The sequence below is a fragment of the Mesocricetus auratus genome, unplaced genomic scaffold (assembly GCF_017639785.1).
Source record: "Mesocricetus auratus isolate SY011 unplaced genomic scaffold, BCM_Maur_2.0 Super-Scaffold_100003, whole genome shotgun sequence".
In the NCBI taxonomy this organism is placed as follows: domain Eukaryota; kingdom Metazoa; phylum Chordata; class Mammalia; order Rodentia; family Cricetidae; genus Mesocricetus; species Mesocricetus auratus.
Genome location: NW_024429188.1, coordinates 48,835,801 through 48,860,272, shown reverse-complemented (window position 1 = coordinate 48,860,272; position 24,472 = coordinate 48,835,801). Strand labels below are relative to the sequence as shown.

The 24,472-nt window shown below is 43.5% G+C and overlaps 1 protein-coding gene across 2 annotated transcripts in view; it reads left to right on the top strand.

Moving 5' to 3' along the window:
• Hdac8 (histone deacetylase 8) overlaps positions 1-24,472 on the top strand; it is a 226,750-nt gene that overhangs the window by 182,293 nt on the left and 19,985 nt on the right. For both annotated transcript variants that reach the window (XM_021233603.2, XM_005081213.4), the window contains exon 10: positions 18,670-18,775. In XM_021233603.2, coding sequence (XP_021089262.1) covers positions 18,670-18,775 — 106 coding nt within the window. The remainder of the gene's footprint in view (positions 1-18,669; positions 18,776-24,472) is intronic.

The following is a 24,472-nucleotide window of genomic DNA, read 5'->3' as shown; positions in this document are numbered from 1 at the left end:
ACCCTAACAAATAAAACTGCCCAACTCATTCTGAATCCAGTATTACCCTGATACTAGACCCAGGTATGAACAACAGCAACCACAAGTACAGAATCAATGTAACTTAATTTTAGAACATCTGCTTAACATGCATGTGCCCCTGTACTTGATCCCTAACACCACAAAAGAAGAGACAGAAAACTTGAGAGGTAAGTGCGGTGGCACATAATTGTAATCCCAGCACTCTGGAGGTACACCCACCATGTGCACATGAACACACATGTGTGTACATACATGATATACAATAGCAAATGTTCACTGTAAGCATGCAGGAAAAAAATGAAGACTGCATGTATTGCTAGTGGGAACCTAAAATATTGCTACCACTTTAGAAAACAGTAAATTGAAGTTACCAAGTAACCTAGGGATTCTCCTCTAAGGCATATGACCACAAATGTTCCCATGAAAACTATATACAGATTTTCATAGCAGCATTATTCATAATAGCTTACAGTAAAAATAACCCCAAATGTCCATCAACTGGTGTATGGATAAACAAAAGTATATCTAAACATGCATACATACTTGGTATCCTCAGTAGCTTGGTTCCAAACCCTCAGAATACCAAAATCTTAGGATGTTTAAGTCACTTATATAAAATGGATCAGTATTTACATATAGCCTTATGTACATCCTCCTGTATACTTTAAATAGTATCTGTTTTACAGTGCCTAACAAAATGTAAGCACTAGGCAAATGGTTGTTATGCTGTGTTTTATAGACAATAGTAACAAAAAGCTATATATGTTCAGTGCAGATTTGTTTTTCTGAATATTTTCGATCTGTTTTGTTGAAACTTCCGATGTGAAACTATTGGATGGATGGATGGATGGATGGATGGATGGATGGATGGATGGATGGATGGATGGATAGATGGATAGACCTGGAGGATATCAAGAGGCAACTCTTGTCTCTACCTCTCTATGTGTGTAGGGGGTGTGGGGTGTGTGGAGGTGTATGAAGATTTTATCTGTTATTTGACTGTTTCCTCTTTGGGCCCTGTGAGCAGAAACATAGTCATAAACATAATAGAGTACTGATACAACATAGGTAAACCTTTAAAAAAACATGCACCAAATGAGGAAAAGACACAAAAGCCATTTATATGAATTGTCCAGAATCTGCACATCCATAAAAACAAAAAGCAGGTTCGTGGTTGCCAGGAGATAGAGGAAGGGGAAGTGAATGCCTAATGGGCAGGGAGCTTTATTCTGGAGTCATGAAACTGGTCTAGAATTAGGTAATGGTTGCACAGCCATGTAAATATACTTCTTGTAAACATACTAAGTCACGTACTGTAGAAGAGTGAATTTCATTTCAAAGCAAAGGAAGGACAGAGGGACAGATTTGACGCATGGACTGTTATTTGCTGAGGCTAGGTATAAAACAATGGCTTTTGAATCACAAAGACCAGATTGAAGTCTAATTTTCAACCTGCAATCTCTGTGGCCTTGGACAAGTTACTTAATAGCTTCAAGCCTCACTTCTTTATATAATGGGGCCATATCCAGTACCTCCCTCTTATTGTCTGAGGATAAAGTTGAGTCAAATATAAACTCCATGAAGTTACTCTTATCTTCAAGGCCTTGAGCTGGCCAGCTTTCAAAGCACATGAATGAATAAAGGACTTAGCTCTGTCACTGATTCAGGATAACAAATAACAACAGCAGGCCTTTTTATACATACTTATTGTATATCCAATACTAGTCTAATTCCTTTTCAGAAATGTATCATATTCAACACATATAAACTGTAATCAACCTCATTTTCCATATGGAAAACTGAAGCATAAAAATATAAATTATTCCAAATCACATAAATAGCAAAAGGTAAACCCAAAATTAAAACTCAGGCAGTCAGGGTCCAAGTCTGTGCAATAACTGTTCACCATGAACCATCATCATCAAGTTTAAAATAAATTCAGAGATATTGGTCCCATTTTTCCCTTTGCTATTTAAGTACACGTTAACAACTTTGCTTCCCAGTACTTCGTTGAGGGTTCATCCTAAGTCTCTAATGATGCTCGGCTAGAAAGCATATTCATCCATCCATCCATCCATCCATGCTTCCACTCATGTATTCAGCAGAATGTGTAAGATCCCCACCATGTTCTAGACCATGCGCAGAAATAAAAAGGCACATTATATTTCTGAGAGCTCCATCTATCAAGAAGTGAATTATAATCCACAATGTTCCACGCTTTAGTAGGGACTGTATGCAAGAGTGCAGTGGAACATGAGAAGACCCCCAGATGGCATGGAGTTAGGAGGGGAGAAGGGCCTGTCATCACTCCCTGGAGGAAGCAGCAGCTGGACATTTCAGAAGAGCCATGTGAATTACTGAGGTGGAAGAGGTCAGGATGAAATCGGGAATGAGGTTAAAGTACATATACAGGCTAAAAGACTCAGGGTCCTTTGGTAAAATGCAGGGATTGTGGCTAAAAGTCTGGTTGCAGGAAGTGGGGGCAAGCATACCTAAAACAGCTCATAAAGGCCCAAGTATCAGGCAAGTTTGGTCCTGAACAACTAATTCTACAGTACTCCCTATCCCCCTTACCCTACTTATTTCCCACTGCAATACTTATCACCATCTGCCATATTCTACACCTGTTTGTAATTTACTGCATGTCTCCTCCCACTTGATCAGTGTTTCTCGACCCGTGGATTGTAATCCCTTTGGGGGTCACATATCAGGTATCCTGCATATCAGATATTTACATTGCAATTCATAACAGTAACAAAATTACAGTTATGAAGTAGCAACAAAAACAATTGTATGGTTGGAGGTCACCGCAAAATGAGGAACTGTATTAAAGGATTGCACCATTAAGAAGGCTGAGACCACTGAATTAAAATGTGAGCTCCCTGAGAACTTTGCTTAGTACTGTATCCTTCATGCTTACCACAGGTATTCATTGGCCTTGCCAAGCTATAGACGCTCAATACATATTCTTTAGCAAATGAATGAATAAAACAAATGTCCAAATTCATGTCCTAGGAACTCTCAGGAAGACAAAGACAATTAACAAATAGTGCCCAACCTCTGAGCCCTTACAAGGCTACCAAGAGACCTAGTACATAGGCATGCACACCTATTCCATGCTCACTTGCTCCCTCCTTGTGGACTTTCTGACTTCTTTTCCAGAACTTTCACACTGTCTTGTAACCATTCAAAATTCCCTATCACTTACACACATTTCTCTATGCCAGTCAGGGCTTCTGCTTCCCTCAAGTGTCTCATGTCCTAACACATACCTCCCACTGAAGTCTCCCCAAGCAAAAACTCATTCTCAGAAGCTTCTGTGTGTGCTAGATGGTGGTAACATGTATGTAACTACGTATGAATCCATGCCAGAGCTGTCTGTGATATATAACTTTTAATTTTTATTATGGAAACTTTTTAAGCATTATGAAGGAGAGAAAAAAAGGACAGCAGACCACCATGGACCCACCTCCTCCTAGTTTCAACAATTCTCAGCATCCACCACTTTTATTCTGTCCTCCATTTTTTATGCAAAAGACCATTAAATATGCATTTCTAATAGTTAAGGAGCTAGGGTATGCTAGGAATTGAACCCATGGCCTTAAGAGTGCTAAATATGCACTCTACCACCAAGCTACATTCCCATCCCAATAATGACCTTTACTTAATATAATGACAATACAATTATTAAACAGCAGAATTAATAATATCATCACCTACTATTAGTGTCTGTCACATTTTCCCAGTCATATAGAAAAAACATCTTAATATAGATTTGTTCAAGTTGGAATCTAAACAAGACCAAGAAATTTTAGGTTCAAGGCTGGTTGGTAGAATTTCAGACCTCATGTAAAATGAGACTATTCGTCTTGAAGCCTCTGTGAACATTCCAGATTCTCTAACCCCAGGGGACAGCCACCCCTTGGCCAGAGAAAACAGCCATTCAAGATCCACACTCCTGTTCAAATATATCTTCTGTTTCCTAATAGAGGCTAAAGGAACAAAATGAGGAGAGAAAGGGGAGTCAGAGGAACACCATGCCTCCTGCCCACCCAGTCTCAGTCCTGACTCCCAACTGGCTGACCTCAGACATCTCTGGTTTAACTGTATAAAAATAATTTATAATCACACATTCCTGGGGGTTGCTTGGCATTCTGCCTAATTACACTACAGCACAATAATCATTATGCATATCATTAAATATGTGTCAGATTGACTTTGTCATGAGTTTTATTTTATTTCAATACTAAACGGCCCTGGGAGGCACAGATTTCAGAACGGTAGCTCCTGGTCCCTCTTGGGAAGCAGCAGACTAGCTGTTGGCCAGCCCACAGCTGAGCATCCCTTTCTGTACTTTTCATTCCAGTCACCTTCCATATGTGTTCACTTTGGGTAGCCTGGCTCAGAGGTGCTGGCCTGCTCTTCCTGCCCAGGGACTGAGGAGGCAGAGTGAGTCACACAGACAGAAATGACCAGAATAGCAAAAACCTACACATTTCACCGATACTACTGTTTCCCCCATCCACAGGGATGTAAGTCAAGTCTCATACCATATTTTCATTATTCTTCCCATTTTGGAATGTGAATTAGCTGATATGTACAAAGCCACTGAGTTCACTGTTAGCAGAGGCAGATGAAGACTCCACAGCCCCATCAGACTCCACCCACACAGCATTTCTCAATGGATGCATTTTACATTTTCAAACCTACTCAGTTATGCTATTGGGCAGCTTGTAAGAAGCAAGCACAGGAGAGCTGAGTTGAGGGCTGGAGAGGGAAGCAGTTCTTTGCAGCTCACGTTTGCTAACTTGGAAAACTAAGTTAAGGCCTGCACCAGGAAGCTGTCCAAGGCTGTACCTCCTTGCATATTTTCTGGTCACTCTGGCAGAAAATTTTTCATTGCTTGCTGGCACCAAGATCGTCACTAATCAGGTACACCCAGTGTTGAAGCAGGGATAATATAGCCAGAGGCCTAATGGGACTTCCTTCTGGTTCTTGTGCAAACCCAGTGAGTGAGTTCAGGCCATCTCTGGGTCCTGCTGTGTGCTAAGAGAGCATCTTTGTACCATGTGGTTCTGGCTCCTAAGAGCTGCACTCCTGGCCTAGTGAGGAAGAAATGCTAGTAAACAGTAAGGCAGTGAACCAGAGGGCTGCAAAGGGCCTTGTGGGGACCCAGAGGAGTAAACAGGGAATTCTGCCTTTCTAGACTCAGTGAAGACTTCAAAGAGGTTACATTTCTGCTGAGTCTTGAAAAATGAGTCAAAATGGTTTAGGTTGAGAAGGGAGGTCTGGGCATTCTTTGTAAAGGAAATGGAGACCCAAAAAGCAAGGAGGTATGACAAAGAATAAAGGAACCTAGGATCCTTTTATGTACATAGAGCAAAAGAGTGGTCATTAGTGTATCTAGTGGCCTTAGTAGTTTAAAGTCAGACTTCGAGGTGGATCATCACTCCTGTTTACTCCTTCTCTATGACCTTTTGCTTCTTTACCTTGCTTTTATAACTGTCTTTTGTCCTTTTCTCAGTAAACTCAACTCCGAAAGCTGATCTAAAAGATGCTACTTCCTTTTGAAGTCACACTGGCCCAATGAATGGCTTAGCTCTATGCTATTCCAGTTTCTTGGAGTAGCAAAAGAACTGTTCCCCCTTAGAGTCAAACCCAAGAAAGTTTAGCCTACTGTAGAAAAGAAAGGCACAGAGTCTCTGCAGCCTCTGGACTCTGTGTTTGACTTTGGCTGCCTGTGTCTGTTGACTAAATGCTGTATTTGTTTAGCAGCTAACTGTCATCTTCATTTGAGGGACATTAAAACTCTGTTGGTTTGAGTGTGGCAAGGTGATGAATCATCCTTGTGTGGACTCTTAAATAAACCTAGAGGACAAGATTAAGTGTACCTTTGCCAGCCAGTTGATGAGCAATGATATAGAGCCTTAAAGGGACCCAACAGCCAGACCTGCGTTAAAGGCTTTTGTCATGGAAGCCAAAGTCCTTCACTTGGCTAACCCCTGGAAATTTTCTCCAGATTTCTTCCTTTGATCCTTAGAAACAATTCTTGAAGGATGATGGGGTAGAGAATCATGTCCCCATTTTATCAGTGAGGAGAATGAACCTTGAAGGATTAAATGATAGCAACTGGCTCCTATGTTGGAAACCAAGCTCTTGGTGACAGTGCTGAGGAGCCTTCCTGTGGTGGGTAGGCGAGGGCAGTAGGACAGCCAGCTGCATGAAAGCAACATCTGTGGACCGGATTCTGCATGCTCTTCGCAGTGAGCTCTCCTCGCCTTGTTTGTCCCTAACCAATGCAGCAAAGAGATAAAGGGTGATAAAAAAAAACAGCCTTGGCAAGCAAGTCCCCCTCGAAGACATAAGCCACTCACTCCCTTCTCACCAGCATGATCAAGTTCAACCTGTATAAATCTATTTTAGTGTATTTTAATTGCTTGTAAACTGAGTGTTTCCTGGATATGCCACTGACCATGAATAATTAGAGTCATTTCAGTGACTGGGTTTTCGAAAGTGAATGGGCAAGCAGACAAAAAGGGCTGCTCAGAAGTGAGAGTCATTTGTTAAAGCCTGAGTGGGAGCGTTTGTCTCAGCCTTCTCCGGTTTTGTTTTGGTTTTGTCATGATGTCACTAGAGCCGCCTGTTTTTCAGCTACTCTGGCTGCCCTTCATTTTTTATGCATCTCTCATGTTAAGTAATGCCAGCTGTTGACAACAACCAGGCCCAACTGGCCACATGTCAGAGTCATTCATTCACCCAGAAAAACTGTATGGAGTACCTACTGGCCAGGCTACTGCAGACATTAGGAATGCAAAAGAATAAAAGGCTAGGGCCCAGTCCCCACTGTTGGAAGGACACTGTCTAATAAAGGAAAGATATACATAAACAAATTGTTGCACTTAAATGTGATAAGAGAAGAACACCGGCCAATGAGCTATGAGATGATGGGAGGAACTTAGTCTATCTTGGGAACTGGAACCATGTAGCGGAGAGCTAACCTTCAGTGAGGGCTCAGGGGAAACAGTGGAGTTGACCAGATAAAAGAGTGGGAGAGACACCACAACTCAATGGGTCCACAGAGAAAGGGCCTCAGACCAGCCTTGGTAAAGATAAGGCTGGAAAAGTCCATTGGCTGGAACAGACTGAAGGCCTTTGTGTGTCTTGCTTTTGCATTGGACTTAGCCTTGAAGTCGGTAGTGGAGTCTATGATCGTTCGTAAGCAAGAGAAGTGACATGATCAGATCTGAATTTCTTACAGAAAACTCAAAGCTTTGGGAGAATACAGAGGCTGACTGCAAGTGTGTGACTGACTTTATTTGGCTCCATCTTCCGTATGGCTTACAGGAGCCCTTTGCCTGTACCTCTGTGGTGGCACTTCTTAGGTCACAGCAATTGATCATTTGCAGACCTGGTTCTCCAGTCACACATGAAGACAGGACCTGAGTCTCAAGGCTGTGTCTGGTATACAGGCATGCTTAGGAATCATACCTATCATGTGAATCAGTAAGCAAATGAATCAATAGGTCCTAGAAAGTGCAAACCCAATTTGTGCTGAGGTCATCTGTCTGGTGGATGTGTCAGTGAGAAGTCCCACTATGATGGAGTGTCTTGTCCATCTATGGCTTTGTCCTCTTTCTGCCATACCGGTCAATCTGTCAGCAGTCAGCACATAAGGAACATGTACAACTTGTAGAAGAAAGTTGCCAGAGGTCTGTGCTGGTACTGATTTTGATCCAATTGTCTCTCCTTACTCTAGAATGAATTATTTTTGGAGATGAGAATCTTACTTTGTAGCCCAGGCTGACACTGAATCCATGATCCACTCACTGTCTTCCTGCTGTAGCCTCCTGGATCTATAAATTATTTTTTGTTGACAAGTTTGACTATATCTCCATCGTCATCATTCTATTTCTTCTGCCTTTCTTGCCTTCTCTACCTTCTATATAGACCTTTTTCATCCTTTAAGGCAGCTCTATTGCTTCCCATCTCCTCGTGAAGCCTTACATATTCAGTCCTCACCCTCACAATCTCCAATTCCCACTTGAGAATTCCCATCATCCTAGACAGGCAAGTGCCCTCTGACATCCGCTTGGTGTAGATATTCCTGCCCATGCCTGCATTCCTTGCTACGTAAGCCCTTTAAGAGCATAGGCCTTCACCATAGTATCCTAGCACCTAACACAGTGCATCTGCCAGGAGATAAGCATCCAGTGTTTTCAAAATCTACAAAGTACTTCAAGAGACAGTGACAGTCCTGGGAGTGACCCAGGCTCGCTATATCTCTTTGCACATAGTTAATCAGAAGGGAATTATTTCATTTGCTTTTTGAAAAAAAATCATTGCTCATCAAACAATGAGAAGATCACAGTGAAGGATCTTTTAAGCCAGAGTATTGAAAGTATTTTGAAAGCAGAAAACTTACTGCCTCTAAACAAAGCACAAAAACACTAACCTAGTCAGGGTCATAAATTCAAATCTTTGCTAAGGGGCCTGTTGTATGGGGGGACTCGCCCATGGTGCTGAGTGAACAAAGAAAGGTGAGCATTGTCTATGGAGGGAGTTAAACTGGATTAGGTCTACTTGGAACACATTAAGCTATGAAGGCCAAGAATTCAAGTTTTCCAGGTGGAAATGTTCCACAGATGATTTTAAATGCAAGTCAGAGAAGGGGGAAAATTTCACCGGGGCCCAGATGTGCAGGGGCCCTGCAGAGATTTAATCAAAATGGCAGCAGAAAATGTGTGCTCTTGCAGAGAGAAAAAGTGGCTGAGAATTGTACTTCACACTCAGATGAAGGAAGAGGATCTAGCCTAAGAAGGATGGGGAAGCAATGATGAACTGTGATGAAGAAGATATAAAATGGAGGGGAGCTTGACATGTGATGATAGGAGATCAAATATTATGAATGATAACTGAAAAGACAACATTACATTGGACAATTAGGAGGTCACTATTGGTCCTTGACCTCTTCCTACACCCTGCCTCATCCTGGGCACAAGAATTAGAGACCATGCTCAAGAAAACACTTACTACTGAGCTATATTCCCTGTTCTTTTTAATTTGATTTTGATATAGGATCTTACTAAGTTGCCCAGACCTGCCTGGAACTCATTCTGTAGCCAGGAAGATCCTGAGCTTGCAGTCCTCTTGCCTCAGCATCCTGAGGTTATAAGCTTGCCCTACCAGGCCTGGTTAACCCTCAGTCTCCTAATACAATAATAGCAAATATAGATAGGAGCAACTGACTTAAACCCCACCCTCCCCACCATACAGCCCCCTTTGTACACTGAAAATTGAATATGGCATGTTTTCCTGCAGAACCTAGACCCAGCCTCAGAATCCTCCTTAACACAGTGACCCCAGCAGCTACTACCAATTAATGAGAGATGCCACTAAACTGAAATTGCTCAGAGTATGGAGAAGAAGCACAACTGCAGTGTGATGAAGTGTCTAAGAAATTAAGGGATCAAGGCGTTGAGGAAAACATATCAGGTAGCTTAGGGATACAGAAAGGGCAGTTGCTTAACATAGTGTAAGGATCCAACTGAGGTAACGGTTACTTATCTTATCCTTCAGCAGAGTATGTTTCCAAAGTCATCTTAGTATTCGTCCAGCAAACAAGCCAGATAAAACAATACCCCTATGTATTCTTTTATCCCCATTCTTGGATAAAGGAAAGCTGAATGTAAAAAAAAAGTGTCATGTGTAGGCTTGTTTCCAAACTATTCATTTGATCAACAGAGACATATGCTATAACCAGAGTTGGCACGGCATTTATTTATCAAGGAGGAATTCTCTCTAATAGTGGAAACTTGACAATCAGCAGTGATGTGGGGAAGGTATTAGTCTTGGCCAGGGTTCTTCCCTTAAAGCCACGCCCTAAAGAAAAATTCTGGCTTTCAGGGAAAACCCTAGAGAGGTAGAAACCCCTATCTTTGCCTCTTCCTCTTAGGTACTGAGCATTTCCTATAAGTCAGGCACTGTTCGTGCTTTTTACGAAGTAACTCGTTTTCTGTCACCTTGTCTTCCTTTCTTCTTGCCAGTTCCAATTTCTCATCTCTCCTGTCCATTTTTCTTCATCACCTTTTCTTGAGCTCAGTACCCATCTTTCTGACTTCAGAGTTCTTAGAGACAGGCTGAACTCTTCTAAACTCGCCCACTTTGGTCAGAGTAGACACTTGTACAGAAATTGACTTTACTCACTGTCCATTATGTTCAGAGTTCTATTTCTTTGTGTAGTTGATAAGGCCAAAGAAGAAGGAAGACTATCCTGAACTAAATAATAATGTTTGTTGAGAATGTACTATAAAACAGTTACCCAAATACTTTTTGTGAGTCATCTCATTTACATTGTTGCAACAACCCTATAAACTGGGTTCTGCTATTTTCCCCACTTTGTAATCAAGAAAGCCAAGAGATGGAATAAATGAAGAACTTTCCTAAGACCACGCAGCTCTTAAGGGCACTAATGAGGTTAAAAGTTCATCACACATAACTCCAGAAGTTCCTGTCTTTAGCTAATTCATGATTTAGTGAAAAACCCACTGGGTTGAAAGTCTGAAGCCATGGGTTCAAATTCACAGATGTGATAGTATTAATAGTATTATCATTAGGATCTCAGACAAGCCACCTAACTGGTCCAGTGCCCCACACATTGAACCAATACATTTATTACCAATATATTTATAACATTTTCATGTTTATTCCTGTTTCTCCTGTTATTATATCATTCTCTAGATTTACATCTTGAGAACTGTTACTGGGCCTTATTTTTTTTCATTTACTTCAGCTTTTCTAGGGGTCAGGAATGATGCTAGCACCTGACAGAATCAGCTAGTTCAGGAAACTCACTAGACAGGTTAATTACACAAACAGGCTATAGATGCGTGCACAAGTTGCTTCTAAGTTCATTGGCTAATGAAATAAGACTTGTTAATACTGGACATATTCTGTGATTAAATGTAATTGGTGCTCAAGTAAGATAACATTACTGAGTTTACCTGATTATTTTGCTTAACAAACTTTTTTCAATAGAAAAGCTTTAAAAATTATAATAAAAAAGAAAAATGGCTCAAACCATTGAAATAAGGGCTGGGGTACAGGTCAGTGGTAGAGACATATTTTGCATGTGCATGGTCCTAGATCCTATCCTCAGCACCATAAGAAAAATATTGGAATAATAAAACTATTTCCATAACCTGTTCAGTCACTCCATCATTCATTCATTCATCCAAACACACGGTTGTGGGGTATAAGCCTCACTAGTAAGTAAGTAGGTCACATATACTGGCTCTGGCCAACAAGTAAGATGAAGAGCACAAGTGGGATGTACCTGAAGTTGAGATGGAAGCCAGGTTTCCATTCTAGTAACAATCTGCCTTTTCTTCCATCCTCATGTCCACCTAACATCTTCTCTACAATAGCACATATCACCCTGACCTCTGGGGCATGCTCTGGATAGTCCTACCTTCCATCCTCACCCTGCAAGCAATTGCCTTTGATGTTCTGCTTCCTGCTGGTTCAATCTAGCAACTAATGGAGTTATTATTTTTGTTTGTTTGTGTTGTAAAGCCATGGCAATAAAATTTACTCCCAATAATACCACTGCAATTTTATGTCCTTAAAATGTACCATCAATGACATATGTAATAACAGAATTTCCTGTAAGCAGAGATGTTTTTCTGGGAAAAAGAGGGCTTCTTTGTTTCCATCATGGTTGGACCTAGGTACTTTGATGGAGTAATTGCAGATATAGGAAAGCTTGAGATTCCTCATATGAGACCATATTAGAGTTCAAAGTGTTGGTATTATGTTATTCTGGTTATGATGAGTTCTGCTCACAAGATGATGTAGGACAAGAAGTGCTCTTCCTGGCCAGGGCCCAGGTTACAGTCAGAGGTGCAATGTTCCCAAATGGAGAGAGACAGAGAAAAGCCTCAGGTCTGTAAGGAAGATAGGCACTAACCTTGAACTTGTCTCGATAGAATTAAAGATAATTCTTTTAAAAATGTGGAATTTGAGTTAACAATTAGAAATCTGAGAGTCATTCAGAACATTCCAGGAAGAGGGCTGGACAGGAGCAATACCATTATATCTTTAACTGGCTGGGAGATGAGTTGCCAGCATGAGAAGCTGTAGTCCTTTAAGTATCTTCTTTACTGCTTCTCATCTGAGATCACAAGAGGCTTCTGTCCAGTATACCCTTTCTCTCTGCTGGCTTTTTTGTCCTACTGTTCATGACTCTTTTTATCCCCTAAATATCCTCCTAAATATCAACCTTCTTCCAACTGTGTACCTTGGTCCTCTGTCATGACTTCACTTGCACACACTGCTGTCACATCTGTAGCCACCTGCCAGACATCATGACCCAGATGATGTCCCATTGTCATGTCAAGCCCAACTGACACACAGCCCATCTTCCCTTGACCAGTCTTGCACTGCCTATTAATTTACCTCAATAACTCAGTTTCTATCAGTGTCACTGAGATTCACCCACTCATCCTGACTCAAAATCCAGGAGGCAGCTCCATTTTTTGCCAGACTCCCTTCCTCCACAGCCAACAAATGGCCAGATCCTGTTGAGCTTCCCTAAAGGGTATCCTGTCTACTCCACCCCACAGCAACTGTATGGTTCAAGTCCTTGTTGCCTCTCCCTAAATACCACTGTGTTCGCTTCCACACTAATCTAGTCATTAGCCTTTCTGTGCTTGAGCCTGTCCCAGTGCTTATCACAGAAAGTTCTGTCTCCTCAACCTGAAGTCAAGGCCCTCTTTCCAACACTGGTGAGGTCATGGGCACTTGGCAGTCCCCACAAACATCTTGAATTCCATTTAACTAACTCCCACAACAAATACCTCACCACTGCCTATCTGCCATCACCCCCATTATTCAAGACCCTAATTCTCCCACTGGGTGTGAGCCACCGTAAAATCTCAATCACACTTTATTTTATTCATGCAACAAATATGAATTGAGCACCTGTTTTCTGGGTCTTGTGCTAAGAGGCGTGGGTAACATAAAGATACCTAAAACAGTACTTTCCCCCTGTGATTCTTTTGTCTGATGGACCACAAAAACAGATACAACTAAATCTGAATCTCTCTCAGGCTATTCATGCCTCCATGTTGTAGGCCCTTTCCCCAGTGTCTGTAAACATACTCAAGATGCTCCCATCTTAAATTACCCCAACCAGCCCCATACCAGATCAAACTCCTTTAAAATAAATGAAGTCATCTAATTGTCCTCTCCACTTCCTCCTGTCCAAATCCTTACCCTTCTCTGAGCAAGCCTCTGTCCACACCCTCCTTCCTGTGGACAAAAAAGGAAGATAATTTCAACCCTCTTCTCATTTAAACTCTCTGGGAGTAGCTAGAGAGATGGTTCATCAGTTAAGAGCACTTGCTGCTCTTGCAGAAGGATCCAGGTTTAATTTCCAGCACCCACAAGGTAGCTCACAGTCGGGTGTAACTCCAGTTCCAGAGGATCCTATGCCCTCATCTGGCCTCCAAGGCACTAGGCACTCATATACACATGCAGGCAAAAGCTCATGTGCATGAAATAAAAATAAAATCTTTAAACTCTCTGAGAGATTTCAACTTGTTGCCAGATCTGTTTGTACTCCCTCTGGCCACCCCATGATTTTTTTCCTTGACTATCTTCTCCCCTTTGTCAAAGGCCCTCCACCCTGCCGGCCAAGGCAATCTTATCTACTTCCTTAGCTTTGTTGTCACTGTTAATTCCCAAATCTGTAACACATGTGGTGTCAAAGGTCTAGCCTCCCCTTCCACTGGGCCTACTCTCTCACATAGACCACTGGCACTAGGACCCTGACCCTGCATGTGCTCCCACTAGAACCACCCCTCACACCTCCAAACCTTCTTCTGGGTACACAGATTGGATCCTCTTACTGGTCCTCCCTTGAGGCCAGAAATCTTTCACTCTCCCCTTTTCCTTATTCCCCACGTCCAAGTTACTGTTTCATCCTTTTGATACTATCTTTGAAGTTTTTCCTTTTCCATTCCTCCCACGAGTGTCCCTCTCCCAGTTCTATGAGCAACCCTCAGGGCTATAGCACCAGCTTCCTAACTAGTGACCCTACTCACATTCATTCCTCAAATTCCAACAGTCTCCACATGGGAGGCCGTGAGCCCTCTCATATACACAGTTACCCCATTCACTTCCTGTATCTCCTCCAAGCTACTACTCATTATCCCACAAGTATTTATTCACCACCTGTGAAGTACAAGTATTGTTTTGAGAACTGGCAATATGGCAGAGAACGAAACAATGTTCTGCCTTCATGGAGCTACTAGTCTGAGATAAAGGCATGGCTTGGCAGGGCCTACCACAAACTCTTGCTTGCCTCCTGGTCTGCTGGCTTACAGATAATTATACCTAATTTGCTGTTCTTCTGCTTCAGGCTCCTTGCATTTGCCTGGGGTCTTCTGGGACTATCTCCTCCCCACGTCTGTTCTCCTTGGCCAGATCACCCACATTCAGTTCATCTGGTGTACTTTACAGAGGTGATTTCCAGGATAACCCAGTCCCAAATCTTAGCTCTGTGCACACTATCTTGCTGCAGATATTGTCTTAAAATGGAAACAATGATACATACCATATAGATTGGTTGTGAAAATTAAGTTCAGCCCATAAAAAAAGCTTAGATACTTTAGGTGCATGGCAAATGGTAAGCCTATAATAAACATTAACTGTCATTACTTTTATTTTCGTTTGGTTATTGTTATATTGTTATTGTACCACTCATCTCACTGTTTTGCAATTATCTCCCCTATTAAGCATACCTTATTGTCTTTGTACCCTAGTGACTAACCTAACTCAGCACATAGTAGGGAGTTACTAAGTAAGTGTTGAGGGAAAGATAGAAGATCAGCTGATTTGGGTCTATGGCTTGGGTTTCCCGTGACAAGCAGGATTGTGGAGGAATAACAACCTCAAAGGCTCCCACTGCTATCTTTTTGACCAAGTATCTAATTGTGTACTGTTCTCATTGTGTGCACAAGAGCTGCAAAGGATTGAGCAAGAATGGAGAATTAAGTTGGGTTGAACCAAACTGGAGACAAACTATTTACATTCCTTTATTCATTGACTCATGGGGTCAAGACTCAGACCCTGCAATGACTACCCTAAAGCAGCCATTACCTTCAACCCCCGCCCTTTGCCCCACTGCATACCTTCCATTTGCCCTGGCTCCACACTACCATGCTCCCCTCAAAAATGTTTCAACTGAAGCCCAGGAAGCAAAAGGAGTGCTTCAGGAAAAGGGGAAGGGGTGGAGAGGGGTTAGCACCTCCCTTCTTCCTTTGCTGAGATCAAAGCTAGTGTGTTCCCTTGAAGGTCGGCTAGCCCCTTTCATCTCCTGCCCCACCTGCCTGGATGGGACTACAGTGTGCCCATTTCCTTTTCTCCTGGAGCTGGAGAGCAGCTCCAGGGTGGAGCCATGAGCTATTTCTAGTGCTAACCAAATCCCTCCACCTCAACATCTTTTCTGCATAACCATGATCATGTTTCCTTTCCCCCTCAACAATTAGTGACAAGTCACAAGAAACTATGAGAAGTCAGTTTCTCGGCTGGCCCTAGGCTAACCCAATGGCTGAAGCAAGTGGGGAGGCCAGAAGGCTTGGTCTGGAAGAAGAAACAGGCTCTTCTTTCTACATCTCAGCCCTGAGCAGAGCTTTGCCCCACATTCCTCAGAGAATAGAGGGGACATGGTTAAGCAAGGGCCTCTTGCCCCCAGGAGAGAAGAATTAACATTTATCAGAGCCCTACTATATCCCAGGCTCCAAGTTAGGGACTTTGATAGATATTATCTCCTAACAGCCCAAACAGGTCAGCATTTATCATCCCTGGGGTGGAAATGACGAAACAGAGATTAACAAGCTTACCCCAGGCACACAGCTAAATCCAGGCGCCAAATTCCAGCTGTCCCTGACCCCAACACCGGTGCTCTTTCCACTCTGTCACGTTGCCTCCAAAGCTCAGGGAAGCTGTTTGTGCTAAGGTGATTCTGAATTATTCCACACAATTAACCAGACAGCTAGCTAAACCTTTGGCAAATTAACCTAATTCAACATACATTTAAGCAAAAACTGTGATGACTTGAGTTTGACTCTGTGGACTATGCAAAGAGAACATAACAGAGTTTGTAGTCTAGCAGAGAGCATATAACAAGTGTTACTGAGAACACGGGAACAGGGGCTTTAAATACAGCCTATAGTTTCACTTGGCCTCACCCAAGCAAAGCCTCCAAGACTGGAAGCAGCCAGCTGCCATGCATAACTGGCTTCCAACACAGGGACTTTCTTAAACCATCTGAGTCCCCCTAGGCCAAGAATAGTGCAACTTAGCAGAACGTGAGAAAAAGCATATTTGATTGGCTAAGGTGGAGGGAAGCTTGGGAACCCAGTCTTGGCTGTTACCTGTAGTCAGTCTGCTTCAGCAAAGAATGGGTGTTTTGATGACTTTGTCCAATGTGTGGCTCAATCAGTTAAAGCCAGGTGCAAATGAAGCCAGGATAAGTGGCTTAATCCTAGTAGAGCTGTTTTGTCACATGGCAGGCAGTTCTGGCCCCAGCTGACCAAGTGGTTAGCAGCCCTGTGCTCTTTGCTAAAGGGGACTAAAGTAGGAAAGTGTGGGCAATCACATAGTAGGCGTTCAAGTGAGAACGTGATGTTCCAAACCCTTGGCTCCAGACAAACAGCTTACAGCATGCCTTTCTGACCAAGGGTCTGTAGTGTCATGTCGGCTTTGCACGTGGAGACAGCAGCAATTCCTTTTATATCTCAGCTAGGCACCCTGCCTCATATTTTTATAGTACTGTGATGCCAAGGGTGTGGGTCTCCCCCAAAGAGCTGCTTTGATGCAGCTGCCTGTATTCTGTGGCTCTAAGCCTGTCTTTCTATTCCCATGAGATGAGCACATCATTTGACACTTCTCAGGAGAAGAGGCCACCACACCTGTTTGAAGCCTTCTCTTCTACAACTTGAACTGTGGGGCCCTCCTTGGCTAAAAATAAATGTTTCTCAAGTTTCTTCAGCCATGGTGGGGGTGGGTTCTGGATGCCCCCCCAGGTAACCCTGTTTTTCTGTTTCATACAGGGATTTGATAGAGACAATTCCTACTCAGGGTAGCTTCCATCTCCATAATTTAGGGTATGAGGAATTGCAGGGAATCACAGAGTAATACCTCTGGCAGGACTAAGTGCCTGTCCCTTTCTGGGTCAATTCATATGTGTGGCATGAGAAGCACTGGCACAATCTTGGGGATTTTCCTTTAAATTAAACACGTAGGATCTTCTTTCGTGGTATGCAAAAGCTATCTCCCCATGAAATCAATCTCATGGATTTCACAAAGACATGTTAGAATCTCTAGATTGTTCCACAACATCTCCCATGGTGCCAGGTGTATGTACATCCAGACTCCTAATGAGGATAATGTAAATGCCAGTAGCAATAACTTTGGGTTCTTTGAGTGGCATCAAAGTCACGGCATAGCAAGATCCCTGTTTTCATGCCTGCTATACTGTTTGAGGTTTTGTTTTATTTTGTTTTCAGGGAATTTAGATTCCCTGGTTTACTTACAACCTAACAATGTCACTATTGAAACACATTGTGTTAAGGACCATATGCTCTCTCTCCAGAGAGTGCATACAAATACTATTTCTGTAAAAAACAAACAAAAAAAACAGAAATCATAGCTTTGCATATTTCCCATCCAAAGACTGATCCCATTTGAATGATTCCCTTTGTCACAGAATGTTTTTCCCCAAGTGGGCCCTAATAGAAGCTAAAGCAGATATCGTGACTTACCAAAGGTCACAAGGAGTCATCTAGTGAGCTAGAAATAGAATTCACAAGCCTTTATTTTGATTCCTTGAATTTAAAAACATAAATTTCACTATATAGAAATGAAAACTTTCATTGAGTCTTAGACTCATTTGCCATTCCTGGAGCAGGGAATCCAAGGCAACAGAAGCTAATGGGCTATGAGGCCAAGAGATTAATAAAATCCAGGGACCGCCTGTCTTCAGAGAACTCCTGTCCAGTGGAGAGAAAAGAGGTAGTCACTGCTGAAAAGTATCTATCCAGTGCTTATGAATCCCTAGAGGACCCTTCCTGCAGCTGGCACTGTGACCTGCACATGACATGCAAGCACTGTCTATCTGAATGGGGGCCATAAGAGAGGCACCGGCAGAATGCTGTGGAGGTGGGCAGAGAGCGAAGGACAGCTTTGTGAAGGAGGTGACATTTGAGCTGTGCAGCATGGATTGGGAGTACAGGAAAGCAATGAGTTCTGAGTAAGAACAAAGCCTGGAGGGAGCTCAGTGGGCTAGCATGCTACAGGGGGCGTGAAGAGCTATGGTCAGAGCAAAAAGGCTGAAGCCCAAGCAGAGGGACCCTTGACATCAAGCTCCCAAATTTCACAGTAGCCATCACTGAAGGTCTGAATGAGTGAGCATAGTGATGCCACCAGGGCAGAGCTTCCTGCCACATCATGTCCCTCTGCCTTTGGAGGCTGCCCTGGCCTTGTCAGGAATGGTGAGTTTCTTTTGATTGTCCTGTTTGTATGTGGTTTTGTTTGGAAGTTTTATATGGTTTTGTTTGTTTTTTGGCCTTTCTCTTTTCCTTACAGTTTTTCACAGCATATGGTCCTGATTATGTGCTGGAAATCACGCCAAGCTGCCGGCCAGACCGCAATGAGCCCCACCGAATCCAGCAAATCCTCAACTACATCAAAGGTGAGCGCCACCCTCCAGCCCTGCCCTCCTTATTCCACCCAGTGTGTGGTGGCCTGCTGCTGGGGGCTTCCTCAAATCCCATTTGTCTTTTGGCAGCTAATCATTTCACTAACTTGGAAAGGAAACTTCTTTTTGGCCTGACATCTTGTAGCCAGAATTCTATACAAGTCACCCTGGTTGAGATTGTCACTTGGCTGGCTAATGTCACCTTCAGAAGAACAAAAGGTTCAGCTTTAAGGCACTTCCAGGGGAAAATCAGTTCTACAATATTCGGGAGAGCCTTTTTCTTTGAAAAGGCTAATAGTAAAACCATCTTTAAGAGCTAGGGTGTGTGGCTCAGTGGTAGCGCATTTGCTTACCACTCCATCTCCAACACTGTGAAAAAGCAAAGCAAAACAGAAAACCTTTTTAAGTTTAAGGAAGTTCAAGTGAATTTAGACTCAAGAGACTGGGATATGGAAGGGATTTCTCCCCCAGACATTCTCTTGCAGCATGGACTAAGAGAGTACTACAAGTCTATGGAAGTTCAGTGATTAATCAGGGATTTTGATGTTCTTGAAGGGGGCTCCAGCATTACTATTAGAACCCAGGAGTAGAGCTACCACCCTCTACCCCTCCCCCAAGTTATTTCATTCCCAGGATGGAGAGGAATGGTAGTCATGGCTGTACAGTCCACTAGCTCTTTGGGGTCCTCCCCTCAGCTTTCCATTAGAGCTCCCCTCACAGCCTCCCAGTTGCTTCTTTAAGTGTCACTTCTCATTTATCATTTGTTTTAAGTATTTAGAGCAATCATTTTCCTGTTAACAGAGAGAGGGAGGGAGGGGGGAGAGAGAGAGAGTTTGGATCCCTATTTGCAGACTTAGGAAGCCAAAAGATATCACATTGCCTGTCCCCAACAGTGAAATTCTCTTGTTTATTCATAAAATCACAAAATGGTGCCAGATCTCCCACTTTTGACTCCTCCCTGGAGTGTAACCCTGTCTGGAAAGAGGCCTGCTCAAGGCTGTGGTTTGTCTAAGAGAGTGTGCAGTATTCCGAGGGTCTTCGCGCAGTGCACTTGATGACAACACAAAACCTGTGGTAAGGACTGTATTTCCTGGGCTCCTTTGACCTGAGAACATTTTCTATGATAGTTGCACTCACAGCTCATTGCCTCTTGTAAGGTCCTGTAACCCAACCTTCTTCTGCCTCTAATGTTTCAAATCACCTTCCTCTGATCTCCCAAGGACTACCAGCTCTACAAGTCCTCACTTTCTAGCGACTCTTCCTCCCTTCTGCACTCTTTAAGACCTCTAAAATCCTTCTGTCACTGGCTCTTCTCACTGTGCTACAATCTGGATGGAGATTGGAGATCTACACCTTTATCCTGGCTCTTCTCCGGTCCAGAAAACAGTCCCCATTTCCCTGAGATCGAATCTGGACCAGTTTTTCTTGTCATTCTGTCTCCTACCTTACCATTTTCCCATCCAGGCTCTGAATTCTGGGGGCAGCAGATAAAGCACTAAAAACAGAAAGCACACACACCTCTACAGTGCCTGCTCCTATCTCATGTGTGCATGTGTGTGTCTGTCCTTGCCTCCCTGCACACATTCCAAGGCACGTCACTCCAGACAGTGGTGACATTTGCTGTTGGGGGAATGAAATGGCAAAAAAGAGACGATGTGAGAAAGGTAATGCAGAGGGAAATGAGCTAGAAAAGAAATCTGAGTGAACAGTAAGTGAGGGTGACTCAAGATAAAAAGTGATGCTGAGGGTTAGTTAAAACAAAAATAATATAATACACCCCAGAGGACATGGAAGTCAAGTTTTGTAAGTGTATTAGCAGATAAAAGCAATATTGGGATAGTAACATAATGGATTTCAGTGGGGAGAAAACATGTGATCCAGGAACTGGGTTCCCAAAAGGGACTTCGTGCAAGCAAACTGACATGTGGCTTAACAGCATTTTGTCTAAAAGAAAATTAGAGACAGTAGTTGACACAGAGTTCAGTATGAGTCACCGGGTCAAGGTGGCCTCCAGAGATGCTAATGCAGTATCGACCTCACTTTAAAAGGGCTCTAGACAAATAGGAACATGTTGCAGAAGGTCAGCCAGTCTGGGGAAGCACTGGAGCCCAAGCTCCAAGAGGTCTGCTTAGAGGACCTGGGGCTCTCTGGAGAAGAGAAAACTCAGGGGACATGAGCCCTGCCTCATTTCTCTGTGAGGCTATCACAGAACAGGACAGGGTCTATCTGATTGTAGGGTACAGGGGGTGGACTCATGGATGGCTGTCATAAAAGGACTGATTTTCCTTCAGTAGGAGGAGGAGTTTGTAACAATTAGACCTGTCCAAAGTGGAACGAGCTGGTGACCAAAAGAGAATGAAAACTGTAATTAGAGATGGAGAAAGGGGAGTAGAGGATCACTTGGCTAGAAGGGCCCCTGCCTTGGGAAAGGATTGCTTCCAGTGCTAAGATCTAGAACACTCTATACTGCAATGAGAGTACAGAGAGAATGAAAAGGATCTAGTGATGTCTTAGGTTGGCTGATGAGTCACCTTTGGGGTTGGGAAGGAATGCTGAGTGTAAGAAAGAACTGAAATGGAGAAAAAGAGAAGGGAAGTCAGTAAGAATGGGTGACAAGGAGCCAGGAGGGTGGGAAGTAAGGACAGTGAATTACTAGAAATGGTCAGATTTTTCCATTCACTGTTCCTCTTACAGAGTCTTTGTGTCCCTAGCCACGCAAATTAACAAAGCACATGAGTCCAGAACTGAAAGGAAAACTCAGCTCAACCTAGAAGAACTGAGGCTAGAAAGAAGTCCAAATGCTGTTGAAAATGGCCAAGCTAACCTGCTGTACTGATACTGTGCCCCTCAGCCTAGTGACGCAGGCTGCCATCAGATAGTGTGTTGCCATGACAATGGTCAGTGTGGAAAGGCTTCTGAGTTCTCTGTATTCTGAAAGATTTCCTTAACCTGTCTTCAAGACTGTCATTTGTTCTCACATATAAAACACCCCTGTGACGCTGGCTAATCCTCTCCCATCCCATTAAACCCAAGAGCAGGGTGCGGGTCACAGGTTGTTTAGGGAAGGTGAGAGAGCTTGGAGGGAGTAGACTGATTCAGCCCCTGTACAAGGGAGTTTATTCCCAGCATGTGTATCTAGTCAAATTGGTTCAGCCTTGGGTTTTTTGTTTTGATTTGGTGGGGTGTTTTTTCTGTTTTCTCACTACATCCCTTAGAAACATAAATAATGAGATTTTAGCCTATTGAAAATCAAACCCCAGAAGATTCCTCTTACAGAGTTACGTGCATTCTACATGCCACAGGAAAACTAAAGGCAGAGGCAAATGTGTATTTCACCTAGCCCATCTTTTCTGCCCATCAGTTTTAATGAATGAAGGGGGGGACAAAAATAAAAACACAGAGAGGCAATTTAAGCTACTTACTTTAGACACAGAAAAGGTCTGTTTTCTGGTCCTTCTTGTGCCAGCGAACTATCCTAAAGGTACATTTCATTGCTTGCAAGAAAGCCCACATTAGAGAATGCATGGCTGAACATAGTTCATGGCTGCTAGTGGGAAATCATCCTTGCCCCATCTCCACATGCTTGGAGTTGTTTGCCTTTCCTCTGGTTAACATACTCCAGAGGAATTAGCTCATAGTGAACCTTCCAGAGTTGGAACAGTGCTGATGTGATCAATCCCCAGAGGGGCCCAGCTAGCTCTGAATGGGGAAATGGGGGAGAGGTAGGAGGTTTGCTGTGCTGTAATACCAATGATATTTGAAGCAAGTAGGGACCACCTGGGGCTCTAAGCTTCGTGTTTCAGCCAGATTCAACCCTTGGCAAAGAGGGGAGGGTGCACTGTGCACTTGTATGTGGTGGAATTAAAACTGGAGGTTTCAACACATGCTTAGGGTTCCCAGAACTTGTCCTGGGATCCAGAAAAAAATGAGTGTGATCAAAAGAAAAGGAGGAAGAAGGGGAGAGGAGTGATCAAGAGGGAAGAACAAGGCCGTGATACTCCTGCCCTTTGCAGTCCTTGCTAAAGAGAGCTGACAATGCAGCAGCCTCTACAGGGCAGGCTGGGGAGGGACCAGCAGCCTGGTGTGGGGGGAGACGGCACAGGTGAACTAATAAGACAATGGCTACTATGCCTCTCCTCTAGGTGAAAAACTAAGGCTCAGAGAGAAAGTAAGTGGCTTAGCCAAGGTCCCCTTCCTTCATTCAGCAAGTTCTTACTACCCGTTTACAGTGGGAGTCACACTATGCTATGAGGGGTAGGGCCGACATTTGAACCTGGCTCTAAGTGGGAACTTCGAAGTCAGTCTCTGGCCTTTTTGGTTCCCCTGTCAAATCACCATCCATATGTGCTTTATCCAGTGGCCCCGCCCCCAGTAAACCCTCCTCACCCCACACTGCTCACCCTGCTCCTTCCACGTAGCTGATCCAAAGCACCCGAAATCTCTCGTGTGTGCCTGAAAACAAGAAGAAAATGTCCGTGAGCAACCCCTAAAGTTCTGGCCCCGGAGCCATGCCTTTTAGTGTTCCCCAGACCTCCTCCCACACCACGTTTCTTCCATCAGCCCCACCAAACTGAAGTCTGGAGCTTTGAACTCCATTCTGAACTAGACAGAGTAGGGCGGCGGAGGGGGGTGCTAGTTCCTCATCTCCTGCCACCTCCAGTGTGCTATGGCCACCAGCTCTAGTCTGCTATTTACAGTTCCACGGCCCCATGCTGAGACCCTTTGCACATCTGCTGCTAATATTCTTGGGAGAACTGTTATGTGGGGGGATGGAGGAAAACGTACCCCCTGTTGCAGCCTGAAGTCTGGAGGTAGTATTCTTCTATGGGTTAGCAAAGAGGCTAGGACTTCAAGGACTGCTGGAGCCCTAAGCCCAAGGCACTTGTACTCTGCCTGAAGAGACACTACCCCCATGGAAACAAGGCTTCCCCACACACCCATTCTTGCTGTCTGAGGAGAAGCATGAAGAGGGCTTGGGAGGCACAGTTGACCCCGAGGACAGACTGAACAGTTGCTTTCCAGCTTCTTGGAAGGACTTTGGAACAGGATTGGGGTGGAAATCCTGAGCCAGTTTGCAGGGCTTTGAGTAAAGATCTCTGAGACATCTAAGCCTTATCTCCCTTTCCTGCTCCCTGCCCTGTTTGTACCCCTCCCCCACCCCCTCTGTTCTCCAGAAACTGGCCACCTGCTTGCACTTTCCCACTGAGCAGACTCCTATCCTTACTTCACTAAAGAGTTTAAGAAATGGAAAGGTTTGCTATGGTTTTTGTTGCGAAACAAGTTACAAAAATGCCATGTTAAAATTTTCAAATTCTAAGAAAAAGGAGGCTATTCCCCAAAAGTTACAGCTTAAATTAGCAGCTTAAATTTAATATGCCATGAAATCTTCATTTGCAGATTACCTATGAAAACTGGAAATTTCTACCTAAAACCATGAAGGAAGAACTAACTGCAAGTGTACCACACACTCGCTGTGCTGGGTACTTCACATATACCATCTCATGTATGTAGAAGACTGGTAACCGCCAGTTACATAACACAAAGCAGTTAACTCCAGATTTGATCCAGGCCTGATGGCTGGCCTCCACTTTAATAGCAGTGTCTTGTTGTGCCTACTAAACATCTCCCACCTGCTTTTTCCTATCGCTCTTTATAATCCCTTCCTACCCTTCATGGGCTCCCAAAATGCAT